Source organism: Hippocampus zosterae, chromosome 10 (genome assembly GCF_025434085.1).
Source record: "Hippocampus zosterae strain Florida chromosome 10, ASM2543408v3, whole genome shotgun sequence".
Lineage (NCBI taxonomy): Eukaryota > Metazoa > Chordata > Actinopteri > Syngnathiformes > Syngnathidae > Hippocampus > Hippocampus zosterae.
The window spans coordinates 15,297,247-15,313,006 of record NC_067460.1 but is presented as its reverse complement, the minus strand read 5'-3'; the positions used below and the strand labels follow the sequence as shown (position 1 = coordinate 15,313,006).

Sequence of the window (15,760 nt, the reverse complement as noted above, 5' to 3'; positions counted from 1 at the left end):
CTTATGGAAGGTTTTTTTGGGTGAGGAGGGGAAAAAAAATATATAGGTCCAAATCAATATGGATTTTTGAGGCATGCATTTTATATATATATATATATATATATATATATATATATATATATATATATATATATATATTTTCACCCATTTGCACTGCCAATGGGCGTATTAATCATCAGTATGTTGAATTACAGCATAGTATTTATTGGGAATGGAGGCGTCCCAACCAGGGGTACAAATGAGCAAGAAAAAAAACATAATATATGTTTGGGCATCAATTACTTTCAACCACTCCAAATTTCAGTTCTTTCCGGGATGTCCAAACTACACCCATTCATATTGGACTTATTTGGTGACCCGTAGGAGGAATTTCCATTCAATTTTTAGCGGCTCGCTGGACAGACAAAAAAAATATTTGACATGACGAATGTTATTTGCCTGCCTTCAAATTTTGATTTTTAAATTTGAAAGTCAGACATCAGCTTTTCACTGGCTCATTGCTTGTAGGCTATTTTCTATCATTTAATTTCTATTTATCTCCTGTTGATTCTTATATTCGCAAAAACAAGAGTCTATCTTGCATGGACATTTTTCCTTTTCTCTACGGGCAACTTCGCCTTCAACTGACCCAGGCGCGCATGTGTCAAGAAACTAAGGAAGTTGTGAAAGTACAAAGGAAGTCAACATGAAGTCAACCATCAAAATGGAGGCCTTGGTGTTAGGCTGCTCCCCAAGACAGAAGTCAAAACGGATGCCAAACAAACGAAAAGCAGCTGTCAGCTGTACTCATTGCTTTGTTCTGAAGGATTTCCCACTGGACCGTAGCTTTCAATTGCACCGTTGAGGTCAGAGTAGATAGAATGCGCACTCATGTTGTGCGCATACGCTGCAGAGTAATGCAAAGGTGTGGGGAACATTTTTTGGGGGCTCAAGGGTCACTGAGATTTTTAAGAGACAGATGGGTAGGTCTTTACAGTTTTAAGTTTAATGTAATTTTGGTCAACATCCTTCCGCTCCCGTTACCCAGTCAAAGAATGTGTGACACGCGTGTACTTGTTACTTTATTCAGATGAAGCTACAGTAGAACAGCATCAAATATGTGAAGCACTGAAAAGAACAATACAACCCAAACTGGTCATTAAATGGTGCACAAACAGTCTTGCCCCTCCCAACTAAAAAAAACAAAACAAAAAAAAAAGTCTTTTGGAAGCGTCACTTAAACACCAAGGAGGCATTTTGAGTCACATTCTAATGAACTTCAGGCCAAATTATAATTCAAAATCCCTTAATTAAAACATTCTATTTGGTCCTCTCATCAAGGCTTGCACTTCCAATTTGGAAAGTGGTTTTGTGACAAAGCACACTTGGGAGACAATGCATTCTGGGCCTTTTTTTTTTAAATTGGGTGACCAATTGTATGAATAAAACACTGCAAGCCATTTTCTGGGCAAAGAGCTTGATGGATTCTCATTGTGGTTTATTTCTTCCGTTCATGTCAATAATATGCCGGTAGAAGGCTGGATTCGAGTCAATTGCGAGTTCCAGAAGCAACATGACCTCATCGCTACAATCCATAGATGTTTTCTACCATCTCATTACCAATCAAAGTGGATGAACAGCAGAGGTGTGGAAGCATTTTATCAAGTCCGATGAGGGCCCGCGTTTGAGGTTTGATTTGTTTTTTCGAATGACAAATGCTACAATTTGCCCATCCCTGGTGTCCAGTTAAAGGAGTTCAAAAATACCGCCGTGTCTTATTCGCACCAATCCACTCGTTTTGCCTTCTTGTGAGAGGATTTGGGTAGCAACAGAGACAAGTGAGGCTACTTCGCTTGTGAAGATAAGAACATGTCGCCTTTGGAACCACTTGTCATAGAATGCAACATTATGATGTTGCTAAAGACAATGCAGGAAAATAAAAAAGTAAAAAGGAGGAATGCGAGAGGGGTCGTGGGGCTCAGTGATGCCTAGCTAGCTTTTAACACTATTGGTCAGCATGCACCACTTGATTGACACTTGACGGTGAAGCATCCGTTTACAGCAAAGGGGCTTGAAGGAGGAACATGGAGAGGAAAAATTATAAAGTTATCGGACTGGTCGATACCGTTAGCCATTGATCTTGAACATCAATAAATATCTTGTAAAAGGGTGGAGACGCGCTGCTTCACTTATGCCAGGGCAAGACTGCAGGAAGAGGAAATAAGAGCGATGAGTACTCGTATTGTCCTCATCATTGGGAATTAAAGAAAATGACCACAGATTTTGTTTGATGTGCTTACCACTGATGGCCTCCTGGGCAAAGTACTTGACATCCATGTCTGTGTCAGTGGCCAATTTCTCCAGCACCGGCTTGACTTCATCCCGCAGTGTGCTGAGGACACAAAATTGCGGCGGGTCACGCGAGCAACGACCACGCGCAGTTTCGTTCAGAGCGGCGGGGAAGTACAAATTTACCTGCCATCCAGGATGGGTCCGATCTTCTGCAGAGATTTGGCTACGTTGAAGCGCACGTTGGCCACCTGGTCGTTGGACATCTTGAGGACCACGGGAAGCATCTGCTTGGTGGTGATGTCCTGACCGCACGCCTCCGACAGAGCCTGAAAGAAATGAGTCACGCACGGCATGAAGACCTCGACATGAGAGAAACCAAACAGCCTTTGAACAGGCACACGGCTGCTCAAAAGGGTAACCCCCCCAATTAATAATCATCCAGTTTTACCTCTTGAACACCGATAAAATCTTACTTCCCCATGAAACAGTAAACGTTTTACAGCAGCGATGAGGAGGAAGTTAAGAAGCATGGCTGGCAAAAATGTGTTATTCTGCGTCACTTGCATCCTTCCTCTTCACATACGGCCATTAAGATGCAGCGTCTGAGAACCCGTTAAGGTTTACATTGATTGTGTTAAAATGTTTCCGGTGAACTCTCTTCACTCTGCACATCATGCATTTCAAACGCAACTCTGTCAAAGATGGCAAGTTTTGATGTGAGAAAGGTGTTATTTCACGGCAGAGAAAATTATGTAGAAAACAAAAAAATCTGATTTAACGAATGGCATCGTGCCAACTCATGGTTTTAAAAGAGAACTCGAACCCAAAAATTGTCTTTGCAATATGTTCCATGTTGCCCCACTAGTCTAAATACATCAGATTAATACAGTGGTACCTCTATTTATGAAATTAATTGGTTCTGGAAGAAATTTCTGAACTAGACAATTTTGTAAGTCCAGACATGTTTTCCATGGAAATGCCCAGATTCGTTCCAAGCCCCCCACCCCCAAATCCAGACAAAAAATGTTTCTGTTACAATTAGATCATTAAATCATAGAGCGCCGATAAGTATGTTGCGTTCAGGAAATTCGGAGCTGCGAAAAGCAACCCAGACTATTTTTACCATTCGTATCAAGAGGCAATATTTTCCTGTTGAGTCGTTTCGTAACTTGAAAATTCATATAAAGAGACGTTCCGAAGTAGACTTACACCTTGATTACGTTTGGGGAAAACGAGCAGTAAAACCCAGCTACTTTTTTCCCATCTCAGCGGGCAGCCATTTTGACACTTGTCAATGACATGTCGAACTAACATTTTTTTTTTTTTAATAGTCGCGAAACATAGATTTGACATCACAGATCGTCAAGCCAAGCGTGTGTGTGTGTGCGTGTCTCACGTTGATGCAGAAGAGTGTAGTCATCCTGTGGAGGTAATTGGGGTCGTTGGCCATGCCCAGAACCTTTGGCACGATGGTATTCTGCGCCCATTCGGCTCCAAACCTCTCCACCAACTTCATCAGGTTACAGGTGGCGGCCTCGCGGATGGCATACACTGCACGACCACAACATTGATATTGGGTCACATGTGCTGACGAACCGAGTGAGACACTTTCACTATATTTATTAACAGGTGAAACACTTTTATACAAGTCCCCCACCCAAAAAAATAAAGTCTAAAAACACAACAAACGGCCTCCACTTTGAGGAAATAGGGTAAGCCAATGACAAAACCCTCAGTTACATTCTTCTAAATTTGCTGTGTTCCAAAGCAAGCTTGTCTTTTTGTTCTCGGATTTTATCTCGTCACTGACCCGAGGAAATCTGTGTCCAGTGGGCTGCTGCTCGATACTTAACACCCAGCCAACTGCATGCTTTGCACTATAAACAGTTGCCTGCTATGACTGAAAATATGACGGGGGGCAGAGCGAGTGAAAGAAAAAGCCAAACATGTGGAGCCTACCGTGAGGAAAAAGACAAATGATTCATGTCATTTTTTTTAAACAGGAATTTACGTACTGCTCAGTACAGAAGAGTTCCGACTTCAGCATAGCAACGTCGCAAAAATGCACCCCAAAATGGTGACGGTGCTAATATGCTCGCATGAGAGCAGCAATGAAAGCATTGTGGCGCGCGCGTGCGCGAGTCCTCTTATGTAACAGTACGACCGGGCCCTTTCCCCAACACCCCCAGACACTCACAACATTCCAATGATGTAATGCAGCTGGCCCTTTGTTCACAATCACACATTTCTAAATGGGCAAAGCGGAGAGAAAAGAAAGCCTCAACACATAACACAAAAGATAAGGTTCTCGCGTGCAGTATGAAGTAGGACATGTAGTGCAGCTTTTTCAGGCACTGCGGCTCATTCCAACGTGTATCCTGGTGTTGCCAATGTCTATTTCACTCTGCTCAGAATACCAGTTGCTGCTGTCCCTTATGTTGTCCTGTTCTGTGACCATAAGTGTGCGTGCAAGCTTAAAAAGACCGGTCCTGGCAAATGACGTTGGCGTCAGCGAATGGGCTTCGGTGACTCACCACAAATATGAAGTAATGTTTCTGCATTTTATTGAAATCATTTTAAATCTGATGGAAATGTTCAATATCTGAAACAAGAAATTTAAAAATATCAAATGATTGTCCCGACTAAAACTAGACTCAAACGTTGACAGTTTTTATTGACTAAAAGTAGACAAATAAAAAACTGATTTCTTGGACAAAACCAGAAACTAAAATGCTTGATTTATAGTCGACTAAAACTTGATTAAATAAAACCGGATGGGGTTGACTAAAAACTAAGAAGTGCTATTGAAAGTAGACTAAAAATGAGACAAAATTCTAAATTGGCCGCTAAAATTAATTCAAGCATTTAGTTACGCCTTTCCAACATTTTCTATGGGAACATTTTGTTTTGAAATGCGGATGTCGTGAAACCGAATGTGTTCCATTGCGCCAACGCGCGCTCTCTGAAAATGCATGCAATGTACCAAGATGCGCAACAAGCACCTTACCGTGGTCAATAAGCCAGGCCATACAAAGAGTGTTGAGCTTCTCATCGAAGAATTCCACCCCCTAAAAGCAGACCGAAGCAAAAAAAAATTCAAATGCAGTTAATTATGAATTTTACACTTCAATGAAATCCAAGTGACATGGAGCGGCAGAACATTTTTGAGTGGAGATTTCAGCCGTCCCCCTCAATGGCGTGACTCACCAGCTGACCCGCTAGAAGGGGCATGTACTCTATGATGGCCAGGCGGACCCTCCATTTGGCGTCCTCGGCCAGCTCCACAATGGCTGGCAGGAGCGACTGGGAGAGCTGACGGATGCCGATCACTTCGTTGACACAGTCCAGGTTGGAGATGATGTTGAGACGCACCTCGGGACACTGGTGACACACAGTAGTTGAAAAGCTTGGTTTTGTTGTTTGTGTAGCTAAAGAACTCACTTGAAGAAATCCAATTATTTGATATGCTAGAATATAATTTGTGGTCTTCATGCATGTACAAGTTTGCCTAACCTTAAAACAATTGCATGCGAATAAGCAACTGACACCTGTATTCTGTTCAATGTGGACATTACCGTTACACTGGTGAACAAATAAAGATGCTGCTCAAATTAGTAGACAAATCTAATCACACTGTAGTACATCATAATGACAGTCAGTAATTGTATGATAAACACTTTGAGAGTAACTGGGCACCATGGGATTCTTTCACTGCTGTACAAACTCATTCATTGGACACTTTTCATAAACTGAGGACACTCTTTCCAAACCTTTCCTCCTCCTTGCACAAATGTTTACATACAAGGAAAGCCAAACTATTATACATTAAAAAAAAAATTAAGGGTCTGAGCCACCAGGCAAGAATGAATAAAACACTCATCTCCAAAAAGCCCCACGTGAGCTTCATTTACATTTTTGAAATTCTGCATTTCAAACCTGTTAATATTTGGGGAGAAATCTAATTAGACTGACTTGGTCTTGTTTTGCATCGGCAAGAAAGTGGGCCGAGGCAGAGGCACAGGTGACGGTTTCAATCCATCCAAAACATTTGGAGGATCACCTGCCTAAGTCTTTGGACAAAGCTACAGATGAGTCCTACATATACATTCTGTTCCGTTTTTCCTGATAGAAACAATACAACGTTCAAGCTAAGTGTGGCTGTAAAAAAATAATTTAAAAAAAATCATGTGATGTAACAAAGTGACTGTAGGCTGTGTAGTTGAATGAAGAAATAGAAAACATGAATAGTGCATTTCCTTTACCTCGTCCTTGAGCTGAGCCAGGAAGAGAGGCAGTAAATGCTCTATTGTGTTATCCTTGCCCAGGATAGCAGAGAGGCCCATAATGACCAAGGCCAGAGCTGACTTAACATGCTGGTTGGTGTCTGAAACCAGTTCCTGTGCACAGGCAAAAAAAAAACAAAAAACAACAACAACAACATAGTTGGTAGATGGTAATACAGCAGAATAAGAATCTTAAAAAAATAAAATGCATATGAACATTTGAATTCCTAAATTATACAAAAACATCCATCCATTTTTCTAATCCGCTTATCATCGAAGGTTTGCAGGTGTGCTCGGCTGCCAATCGCAGGGCACACGAAGAAACAATGAGCCGACATATAGCTCACACACAAGTTATAAGATTTGATGTAATACATAGTGCCCCCTGCTGTTTGAAAGCGGTAGAAAAAAACCTGGAAATAATGAGCACAACAGACAAGTTGTTTCTTCTCAGTGTCAGCAAAGCTTGTAAAAAGTTGAGCGGCTGTAAACAGACACACAGTTTCGCACTCACTTTATGACAAATGGAGTTTGAAGTTCACCCGGAATTTTTTTTTTCTTACCTTGACGCACGGTAGGATGTGAGTCATGATGATCTGCTCACGATTGTCCTCTGGAAGGTTCTCACAGAATTCTAACAAGGAAGAACACCCGGTAAAATATTTAAGTTATTAAGCATTGATATAGTATAACATGTATTCACGACCAGCAGAATAAAGGATTAACATCCTGAAGAAAGCGCTTATTTAATGCAAAGCAAAACGTGACACTTTTTACAAGAGGAGCGGAAGATGACGAGCTTTTCCATGTAATCTGCAGGATTTTGCTCTGCCAAGGTTGTCCTTGCCGCCCAAATGGATAGATGGCACAGTTTCATTGATCAAAAGCACAAAGCATGAGTTGATCTTAAAATTCTCTTGCGTCTGCTGGTGTCCACGTAACTGCATGGTGCTCCACGTAACAGAGTTTGCAGCTTAAACTGCTTCGTAAGGCTGTCTTTGTTGGTGCCATTTTCGGGGGTTCTTAGGCAAACAAATGTGGTTTAGCACAATGCACATCCCGGCGCATTTTACACATACTGGGGGTGTGCCTTTAGTATCCTCTCTCACACACACACAGACAACTCCTTTCCCACTTTAACGTACGCATTCCGCCCGCTTTTCCTTTCCATAAGCAGCGTGTCGGCACAACATCAGTCAGTCAAGCGCAGATCGAAGTCACACAACGCCATTCACTGATTTCGGAACGATGTGCATACACAGGACCGTTTTGGAGAAGATTTAGGATTTAAGTGTGCCTAATGGATGAGAAAATACGGTACATTCACGGACTGACCTTTGACTTTGTTAGCGGCAGCGGCACGGACCTCAGCTTCGCAGTCCTTCAGAAGGTTCTGGAATGCTGGGACCAGGTCATTCTTTGTGATTTCTGGACCCACTGCTTTTTGAAGCTGAAAGGGAAAAACAACTTTTCAATATGGAAATAACCGATGAACATGACTATAAATTTCAACCATCACAGACAATGACAATGTTACTTTGAAGTCAAAAAGGGCCCAACCAATGTGTGTGTGTAGATATGTATATATAATATTTTTTGGGAGGGAGATTGATGCAGTTTCCAAATAAAATTCCAATAAAATTAATTCCAAAATATACACACAGTATAAAATAACTTTTTGGGACCCTGAACATTTACCAGAATGACTATGTTTACATGCAGTCAATAACACCCTAAAAAATGAATTTTAGCAATATTATGGTTGTGCTCGGCCAATTAAATAAACACCGTCTGAAATGCATATATGCTTTGAGTCAGGTTTAAAACAAACAAAAAAACCCCACAAGACTCCTGGGTTCCTCCTTTTCTAACCCAAATATTTGGTGATATTAACCAAACATCAGAATTGTAAATTTCCCCATTGTGGGACGAATAAAGGTTATCTTAATAATTCCATTCAACGGAACATTTGTTGGTTTTCTGCACATGCTCCAGCCACAAGGAATTTTGGTCTTTTGACTATGGAAGTACTTCTATCTGGCGTCTAAACCACCAGAATCTGGAATCTGCCCAGAGGAGATCCCAACAAACTTTTATCATAAGGGCATTGACAAAGCGAAATGTCATACCACGCACTTAAGTACAGTTGCAATCAATGTCAGCAGGAAAAGGGCTTATTCTGCATTTCAACAAGGTCTACCTCATTTAGATTCACAGCAAGTGTCTCGTCTCAAGAGCACAGCTGAATTCTACTTCAAGATGAACTGCAGCATTGCGGGTCATTATTCCATTCGTGTGCCATTCTGTGGTTCGTGTCAATATTACCTCCGAGAACTTGTCAGCCACCATGTAGCGGACCCTCCAGGACTTGTCCTCGGCGGCCTGCCGCAGGGTGGGCATCACCAGGGTCTCCAGGTCCTCCTGAGGCAACAGAGTGGCGATACTGACGCAAGCCTCCACTGCCAGCAGCCGCACTGAGTCCTGAGGGAGGCACAGAGAAGGCACAAATGTGGTCACTGCTGGAAGAATAGGCACCCCATTTAAGAGTACAGTGCAAGTTCTGAGGAAAATGTTAAAGCTCATAAAACAAAATAAATACGCCTTTATTTGTGGTATCGACTGCAGTCATCACATCATGCAAAGCATCACACTAGACTTCATTTCAGGCAGCATTAAGTGATTTACACTTTCCCCAAAGCAACAGAATAAACTCATCCGCAAAGTCAGTGTGATGAGAGCAAACATGTTTAAAGCCGTCTCAGGCGATTTTAAAAGTACGTTAGGCCAAAGTTAGCGAGTGTTTAAATGTTATGATTGGGGTGGCCGGTATCCAATAATTCTGAAGCCATTTCAAACAATGAATTTAGATTTTTTAAAATTGTTTTATTTTTCCATTACTAAGCAATAAAATATGCGGCACAGTTTCCGTGGCGGGCTTTGTGCATTTCAGTCCATCTGTTTTGAGAAGTTTGAAAAGAGGGAGCATTGCGTGAAGATGTAAACCACTAGGTTAGTTTATCTCATGAGCCAGAGTGCCATAAAGTGGTGCTACCTTTTTATACGTTTTATATTACCCGATTGGTTTATTTCAAGTTATCACTGAGATACGCTTGTTAAAAAAAAAAAGATACAATTACTTGAGGTCCATCAACAATGTGACGTTTGCTATTCCTTCTCATTCACCTTGTTGTTAAATGAGCGTTTTGTTCTGACCAACTATTGCGGATACATCAGATAATTCTGTAACTAGGCCAATACCTGCTCATCAGAGGCCAGAGCCGTGAAGAGGGAGATGATATCACTTCGAACATAATCCAACTCCAACACTCGGGCAAACTCGCCCAGTTTTGAAGCAGCAGCACGACGGACCATTGGAGTGTCGTCTGAACACAGGGTGCGGAAATGCCTGCAAGTGACCACAAACACATTTTAGCAAGTGCAATTCAATTCGTGATTGGGTAAAAACACTCCACTTACTGGCGAATCTCCGCCTTGACAGTGCTAGAAACACGTGGATAGCAGACACTGAAGAGACCGCAAGCCGACGTGCGAGAAGTGAACCAGTCACCGCAGGACAGCCGCTTGACCAAGGGCTCAAAATGGACTTCCAGGTCAACTGGAGAATGCTCCTGAGAGATTTTGCGCAGGGACTCTACAGCTTTGTCTCGAACGACCGTCTCCTCCACTGTTGCTAGGCTCTCCAGAGGTGGCTGAGAGTCAGGGAGAGGAGGACAGTGGGTGAGTTGGTATAGCTTTCTCAGACTGGATTTACACTGCATGGTTCAAGCATTAACATTTTGATGCCAAGAATCCAACTGAACACTTGTGTATTTGTACGATTGTTGCGTTATTGTCTCTGCGGTATTGCCACTGACCAGCATTGACCCTTGTGGCATTTGGGTGTCATTACCTTGCCAAACAAACACTGACTTGCAGTCGAAGTGCCCTACCCCTGCACTATGACTTCACAAAATGTTTAAGTGTAGCATAAAAGTTCAGGCAGATGGTCAAAATCTAGATGACAGCAATAAAGCAATTTAATCTGTGGCTTTATCACTTCAACTTTTCATGTTCCACAAAAAAATTACATTCAGTCTTAAGCACCGAATTTATTTAGACACTATATAAATAACATACAATATTAAGGATGGGCGGCCCGGTAGGCCAGTGGTTAGCACGTCGGCTTCACAGTGCAGAGGTAGCGGGTTCAATTCCAGCTCCGGCCTCCCTGTGTGGAGTTTGCATGTTCTCCCCGGGCCTGCGCGGGTTTTCTCCGGGTGCTCCGGTTTCCTCCCACATTCCAAAAACATGCGTGGCAGGCTGATTGAACACTCTAAATTGTCCCTAGGTGTGAGTGTGAGTGCGAATGGTTGTTTGTTTCTGTGTGCCCTGCGATTGGCTGGCAACCGATTCAGGTTGTCCCCCCGCCTACTGCCCGAAGACAGCTGGGATAGGCTCCAGCACCCCCCGCGACCCTAGTGAGGATCAAGCGGCTTGGAAGATGAATGAATGAATGAATATTAAGGATGTCCTGAGCCAATCACGTGATCGTAAATTGAGGTGATTTTTAGCCGAGCATATATTGTGCTTTAAAAAACATTTAAAGGTCACAAAGCTACAAAATCCAAATGTGCCAATATCTTGCCAAATAGAACATCAGTAGCTTAGTTTTACCAGTGTATCCCCATCTCTCCCTCTCTCTCTTTTAAGTAGCGATGCAATTTGTGACACCCTTACACCCATAGAAATGCCTCCTCCGCTCTGTACGCCTATCCTGCAGTGTAAAACCTGCTTTAATGTAAGACGGAGGCCTAAAATTGAGTATTTGAGTGTAGTTTAAATGATACTATAGAAGGTCTGCAACGTACCAGGAGACAGTGGACATACTCTGGGCCTCCCACCAACATGGTGAAATTGCCAAGTTGCTCAGCCAAAGCCAAGAGCACCTCATCTTCATCGTAGATGGTGTCTAACACAGACAACGTTCCGACAGACATCAGTATACACAATTGAAAATGTGATACCATTCTTGTTATCACCTTAGCATGTGACAATATTGTTAAAATGTGTCAATATATTTTTATTGGCTGGATTTAAGTCATTGCTTACCTGTGAGGAAAGGAAGCAGTTCAGTGCGAGTCCGCTCCACACCAAGAGCCAGTGCAATAGTGGACAGCTTCTTGATGCTGTTCAGTCGCAACTGTAGAGCAACAGTGAGAGAAACTTGACGCCATATTCAACATGATCAAACGGGACATTACCTACTAAAACATTTTTCACTACACCAAATTACCCGAATAAACGAGGCTGCCCAGACAGCTGCCAATAATGGCACCAAAATGTGCATCTGAATATCTGATTAGATAGCGGTAATATTTGTTTGCGTCTTACATTTTAGACTTGTTGGAGTATCTTGTTGTGCTTAAGTCACAGCAATTTATTTTAAACGGATAACTTTGTAAGATGGCTTTGAAGCGTTTTGAGGTGCTATTCCCAACTAATAGGTCAGGACTGGAAAGTAATTGAATCCAGGCTAAAGTTAGCAACTCCCTGACACACCAAGACGTTTAGATTGGAACAGTCTGGTGACATATTCTCACATCTAAAAGCGTTTTAGACAACAACAAAAAAAAAATCACAAAAACAGCAAATTTGTTTTTTTCATCCAATATCTGAGGCTAGATTAGGAATCAACAATGGGGTGAAATTCACTATGTACTAACTTTTACCACATGTTCAGTTTGTTTAAGTGCTCCAAATACACTTTTCCAAGCAGGGGTAATTATTAGGGGTGCTGGAAGATGATTAACAAGTTTTTCAATTTTATCTGAGAGAACTACTTTGTACAGCCTAAACCAGGGGTGTCAAACTAATTTTTGTCGCGAGCCACACTGTAGTCATCGTTCCCCTTGGAGGGCCGGTATGACTGTCAAACCATATGAAAAAGTCAAGATGAATGATGTATCCACATAGTGTTTAAGTGACTGTAATGCAAGGTTTGGTAACAAGAAAATGCTTACAATATCTGCTATTTATTACATATGAGAATTTGAAATTGTACAAGAGTTTAGAAAGCATCAATCGTGGAGGTTGCCATGTTTGATTTGTTTTTGTGGGCCTAGAAACTGAATCTTTGTTGACATTAGACGATTACAAAAAACTGTGGCTCCGTGCAAATCGACAGATGTGTTTCACTGTCGTGAACTATTAACAATAAAAATTGAGAACGTTTTTGATGGTGTCAATGCTGCGCGGCAGGACTTGTGTCTCAAAGCTCCGAGAATATCGAGGGTTCTGTTGTTATTGTGTTATAAACATCCTGGTGATGACTAGCATAAAACAACGACACGAATTGCAGCTTGGTTAAACTTTTTCATTTACCACGAATGAACACAACATAATGGCAAACTATAAAGTCATTGCTGTAAAAACGAAACGCTTTTACCATCGGTACTGGAAGACGTCAGAGGCTTGTCCAATGACTGGAGAGCGCCCGATTCATTCTAGTGAATCATTGTCACAGCCTAACAACAAGCGATAATGAATACTGCGCATTCTATTTGGACGTAATATTTCTATTAAGCACAGTAGCGATCATAAACACGAGTTGCTGCTTCGACAAGGGTGCGACCCTGGTTGAGAAAGCAGGATAGGCCCCGCTAGCATATTCGCTAGTTAGCGATGCTAGCCAGCTAGCCAGCGGTGAGAAAAATGTCACATAACGGGCTCCCGTTTCCAGCGCAGTATTAACAGCAAGGTTAAAGAACGCGCTCGCCACCCACCTGAACGTCCTCATTTCGCAGTTCGTCAATGAGAACGGCGATAGGGTAAAGAGAATCGTCTCCATCGGCTCCTGCCATTTCGGATTGTGCAACGATGAAGCGAATTGAGCTGCTGGGGCCAACTACGGGGTTTCCGGCCCACTTATGAGGGAGCTGATTCGCCTTCACAGTCGTTTGTTACTCATTCAAACCGATGACGTTCAAAAGTAGCACGGTGAATTTAGAACGCAAATAAAAGCAGTCTCCGTTTATTTATAATCATAAAATACCTCAATATTACATTTTGATATTTATTTTAAAAACCGGCAATCATTATACTGCACTAGAATAAATAGATCCTTAGCCATACGTCATTAACTGGCGCCTCAAAAATTTGGTCCTGTTTTATTCATTAATATATTTTAAAATGTAATAATTGTTTTGTTTCTTATTAGTTCAGGTTGGAAAGGATGGCAATACGAAATTTTGCCATCCTTTCCCTCCTCCTAGAAGCCTGGGCGACAAATGTATTAGATTAAATTATTATTTTCCTATTAAACATGTTTTTGGTTTATTTCAAGAAAAAATAGTTGATAAATGCTCCACCCGTGTTCAGCTCAACCGGAAATGTATCTTTTGTTTCCGGTGTCAGTGTTCGTCAAACCTGAACTAGCCAAGATGGCGTCTCAACAGCAGCAACCTGGTGGTCCAAGCTTACAACAACAAGCCGCTTCTCTACAACAACAGCAGCAGCAACAGCAGCAGTTGAATCAACAGCAAGACTTCGACCCGGTGCATCGATTTAAAATGCTCATTCCGCAGTTGAAAGAAAGTCTTCAGGTCACAAACATACAACCCTCTTGTAGGATGTGCCTTCAAGCGCGTCTTCAAGTTGTTGAAAGACAACTGAAGTGACGACTTTGTATTTATCCTCACAGAACCTAATGAAGATCGCGTCGCTTAACCTTACCCACAACACGATCATAGACAACGGAGTGTACGTACGATTCTTTTCTTAATGTTATGTACAGTGGGTCATCGGTTTACGACGGGTACTTTTTGAAGTTGTTATGTATGAAGTTTTACAAGAAATTTGTGTGAAAAGGTTAGCGTTTACCGTGAGGTTGTTACCATGCCAACTATTAGTCTTCAGGTTGTGTTGTTTCTTTGTACCTTAGCACAAGCAATGATGCCGCTGTTCAACGCTTTGACAAAAGCTTAGAGGAGTTCTACGCCCTCTGCGATCAACTGGAGCTGTGTTTGGTGGGACACCTTGAATACATTTTTTTCTGTAGTTGTGGTATCTCCCATTCACTTGTGTCCTCCGGTGCAGAGGTTGGCGTACGAGTGCCTCTCGCAGAGTATCGACAGCGCCAAGCATTCGCCCAACTTGGTTCCCACCGCGACCAAACCGGACACGGTGCAGACGGAGTCCATGTCCTACGCCCAGTACCTTGGTATGATCAAGTCCCAGATCTCGTGTGCCAAGGACATCCACAACGCTCTGTTGGAGTGTTCCAAAAAGATAGCGGGAAAGGGACAGCCTCCGGGTATCATGTAGATTTTCTCGCTGGGACTTATTTTCTTGGAATGTTATTGTTGGATTTATTGCTGTTTTGTACCACCTCCACCAGAGGAGTAATGCGCTGTCTTTTTTATGTGTTTGTACAAGATGAGACATTAAAAAAATACTCGTTTCCTCTGAACTTTGGGCAGGGTGAAGGAATTAAAATTTTGCTGTCGTCCCCTGGCTACGCCAAAGAACACAGTAAAGCTTATTGTTGCAATTTTATGTTTTTATGTCGCCTCCCATAAGCAGAAAATTAGATGTCTGCTGTCATGCATTAAATAAATTGCAACAATTGCTGTGCACACAACAGGAGTGTTCTGTTACATATTGAGGAATTTCCTTAGTGCCATGTCAGGATGCCTGAGGCTGATTGACATGAGAAAGCTGTGATTGCTTTTCCCTGGTTGACTGCATGTGGGTTTTTTTACACTAGAATCTAAAATTTAATTTTGGATGGAATTGTATTGATTAAAATCTCAGCGTTGGCAATTTGATGGTTAAAAAATATTATAAATAAATACTTATGTACAAACGTAATTTTTGAAATTTCTCTGTTGTGTTACACAATCAAATTCAAACTGATGTCAAAAACATACTTAGTTGTGCCCAAACTTCATTTTTGACAATTGAGGGCAAAAAAAAAAAAATCATTGCTGGCATACTGTTGGAAACAAAACAAAAATGTGTTAGAAGTTTGAAATCCTACAATGGGGGGGGGGGGGGGGGGTACAGCATTTGTTTCCAAGCATTTTTAAAAGACAGACTCTTGAGTCTGTTAGAAATTTGAACTCAATCTCTGACATTTACTTGGGGCCTCTTCAGAAAGCCCAATCTCCTAATCTTTATACCACTTTTCCGGCAACTTTGTAGGATTA

The 15,760-nt window shown here is 41.9% G+C and overlaps 2 protein-coding genes across 2 annotated transcripts; one reads left to right on the top strand and one right to left on the bottom strand.

The window, feature by feature from the left end:
• Positions 1 to 1,048: 1,048 nt before the first annotated feature.
• Positions 1,049 to 13,502, bottom strand: ppp2r1bb (protein phosphatase 2, regulatory subunit A, beta b). The gene is made up of 15 exons (XM_052079207.1): positions 13,337 to 13,502; positions 11,664 to 11,754; positions 11,423 to 11,523; positions 10,032 to 10,264; positions 9,813 to 9,960; positions 8,880 to 9,035; positions 7,890 to 8,004; positions 7,118 to 7,188; positions 6,534 to 6,668; positions 5,479 to 5,652; positions 5,279 to 5,339; positions 3,668 to 3,822; positions 2,455 to 2,597; positions 2,280 to 2,371; positions 1,049 to 2,184 (listed from the first exon to the last, which is right to left on the bottom strand). The coding sequence occupies exons 1-15, from the start codon at positions 13,412 to 13,414 to the stop codon at positions 2,165 to 2,167; spliced, it is 1,773 nt and encodes a 590-aa protein (XP_051935167.1). The 5' UTR covers positions 13,415 to 13,502; the 3' UTR covers positions 1,049 to 2,164.
• Positions 13,503 to 13,957: 455 nt separating this feature from the next.
• med29 (mediator complex subunit 29) lies at positions 13,958 to 15,593 on the top strand. The gene is made up of 5 exons (XM_052079309.1): positions 13,958 to 14,155; positions 14,254 to 14,312; positions 14,494 to 14,578; positions 14,649 to 14,994; positions 15,548 to 15,593. The coding sequence occupies exons 1-4, from the start codon at positions 13,994 to 13,996 to the stop codon at positions 14,874 to 14,876; spliced, it is 534 nt and encodes a 177-aa protein (XP_051935269.1). The 5' UTR covers positions 13,958 to 13,993; the 3' UTR covers positions 14,877 to 14,994; positions 15,548 to 15,593.
• Positions 15,594 to 15,760: the final 167 nt, after the last annotated feature.

Coding starts and splice junctions, on each gene's coding strand:
- ppp2r1bb (XM_052079207.1), bottom strand. CDS start 13,414: ATGGCAGGAGCCGATGGAGACGATTCTCTTTACCCTATCGCCGTTCTC. Junction 9,961..10,031: donor GTCAAGGCGGAGATTCGCCA/GTAAGTGGAGTG, acceptor GGTCACTTGCAG/GCATTTCCGCACCCTGTGTT. Junction 2,372..2,454: donor GGACCCATCCTGGATGGCAG/GTAAATTTGTAC, acceptor TTGTGTCCTCAG/CACACTGCGGGATGAAGTCA.
- med29 (XM_052079309.1), top strand. CDS start 13,994: ATGGCGTCTCAACAGCAGCAACCTGGTGGTCCAAGCTTACAACAACAA. Junction 14,156..14,253: donor AGTTGAAAGAAAGTCTTCAG/GTCACAAACATA, acceptor TTATCCTCACAG/AACCTAATGAAGATCGCGTC. Junction 14,313..14,493: donor ACGATCATAGACAACGGAGT/GTACGTACGATT, acceptor TTTGTACCTTAG/CACAAGCAATGATGCCGCTG.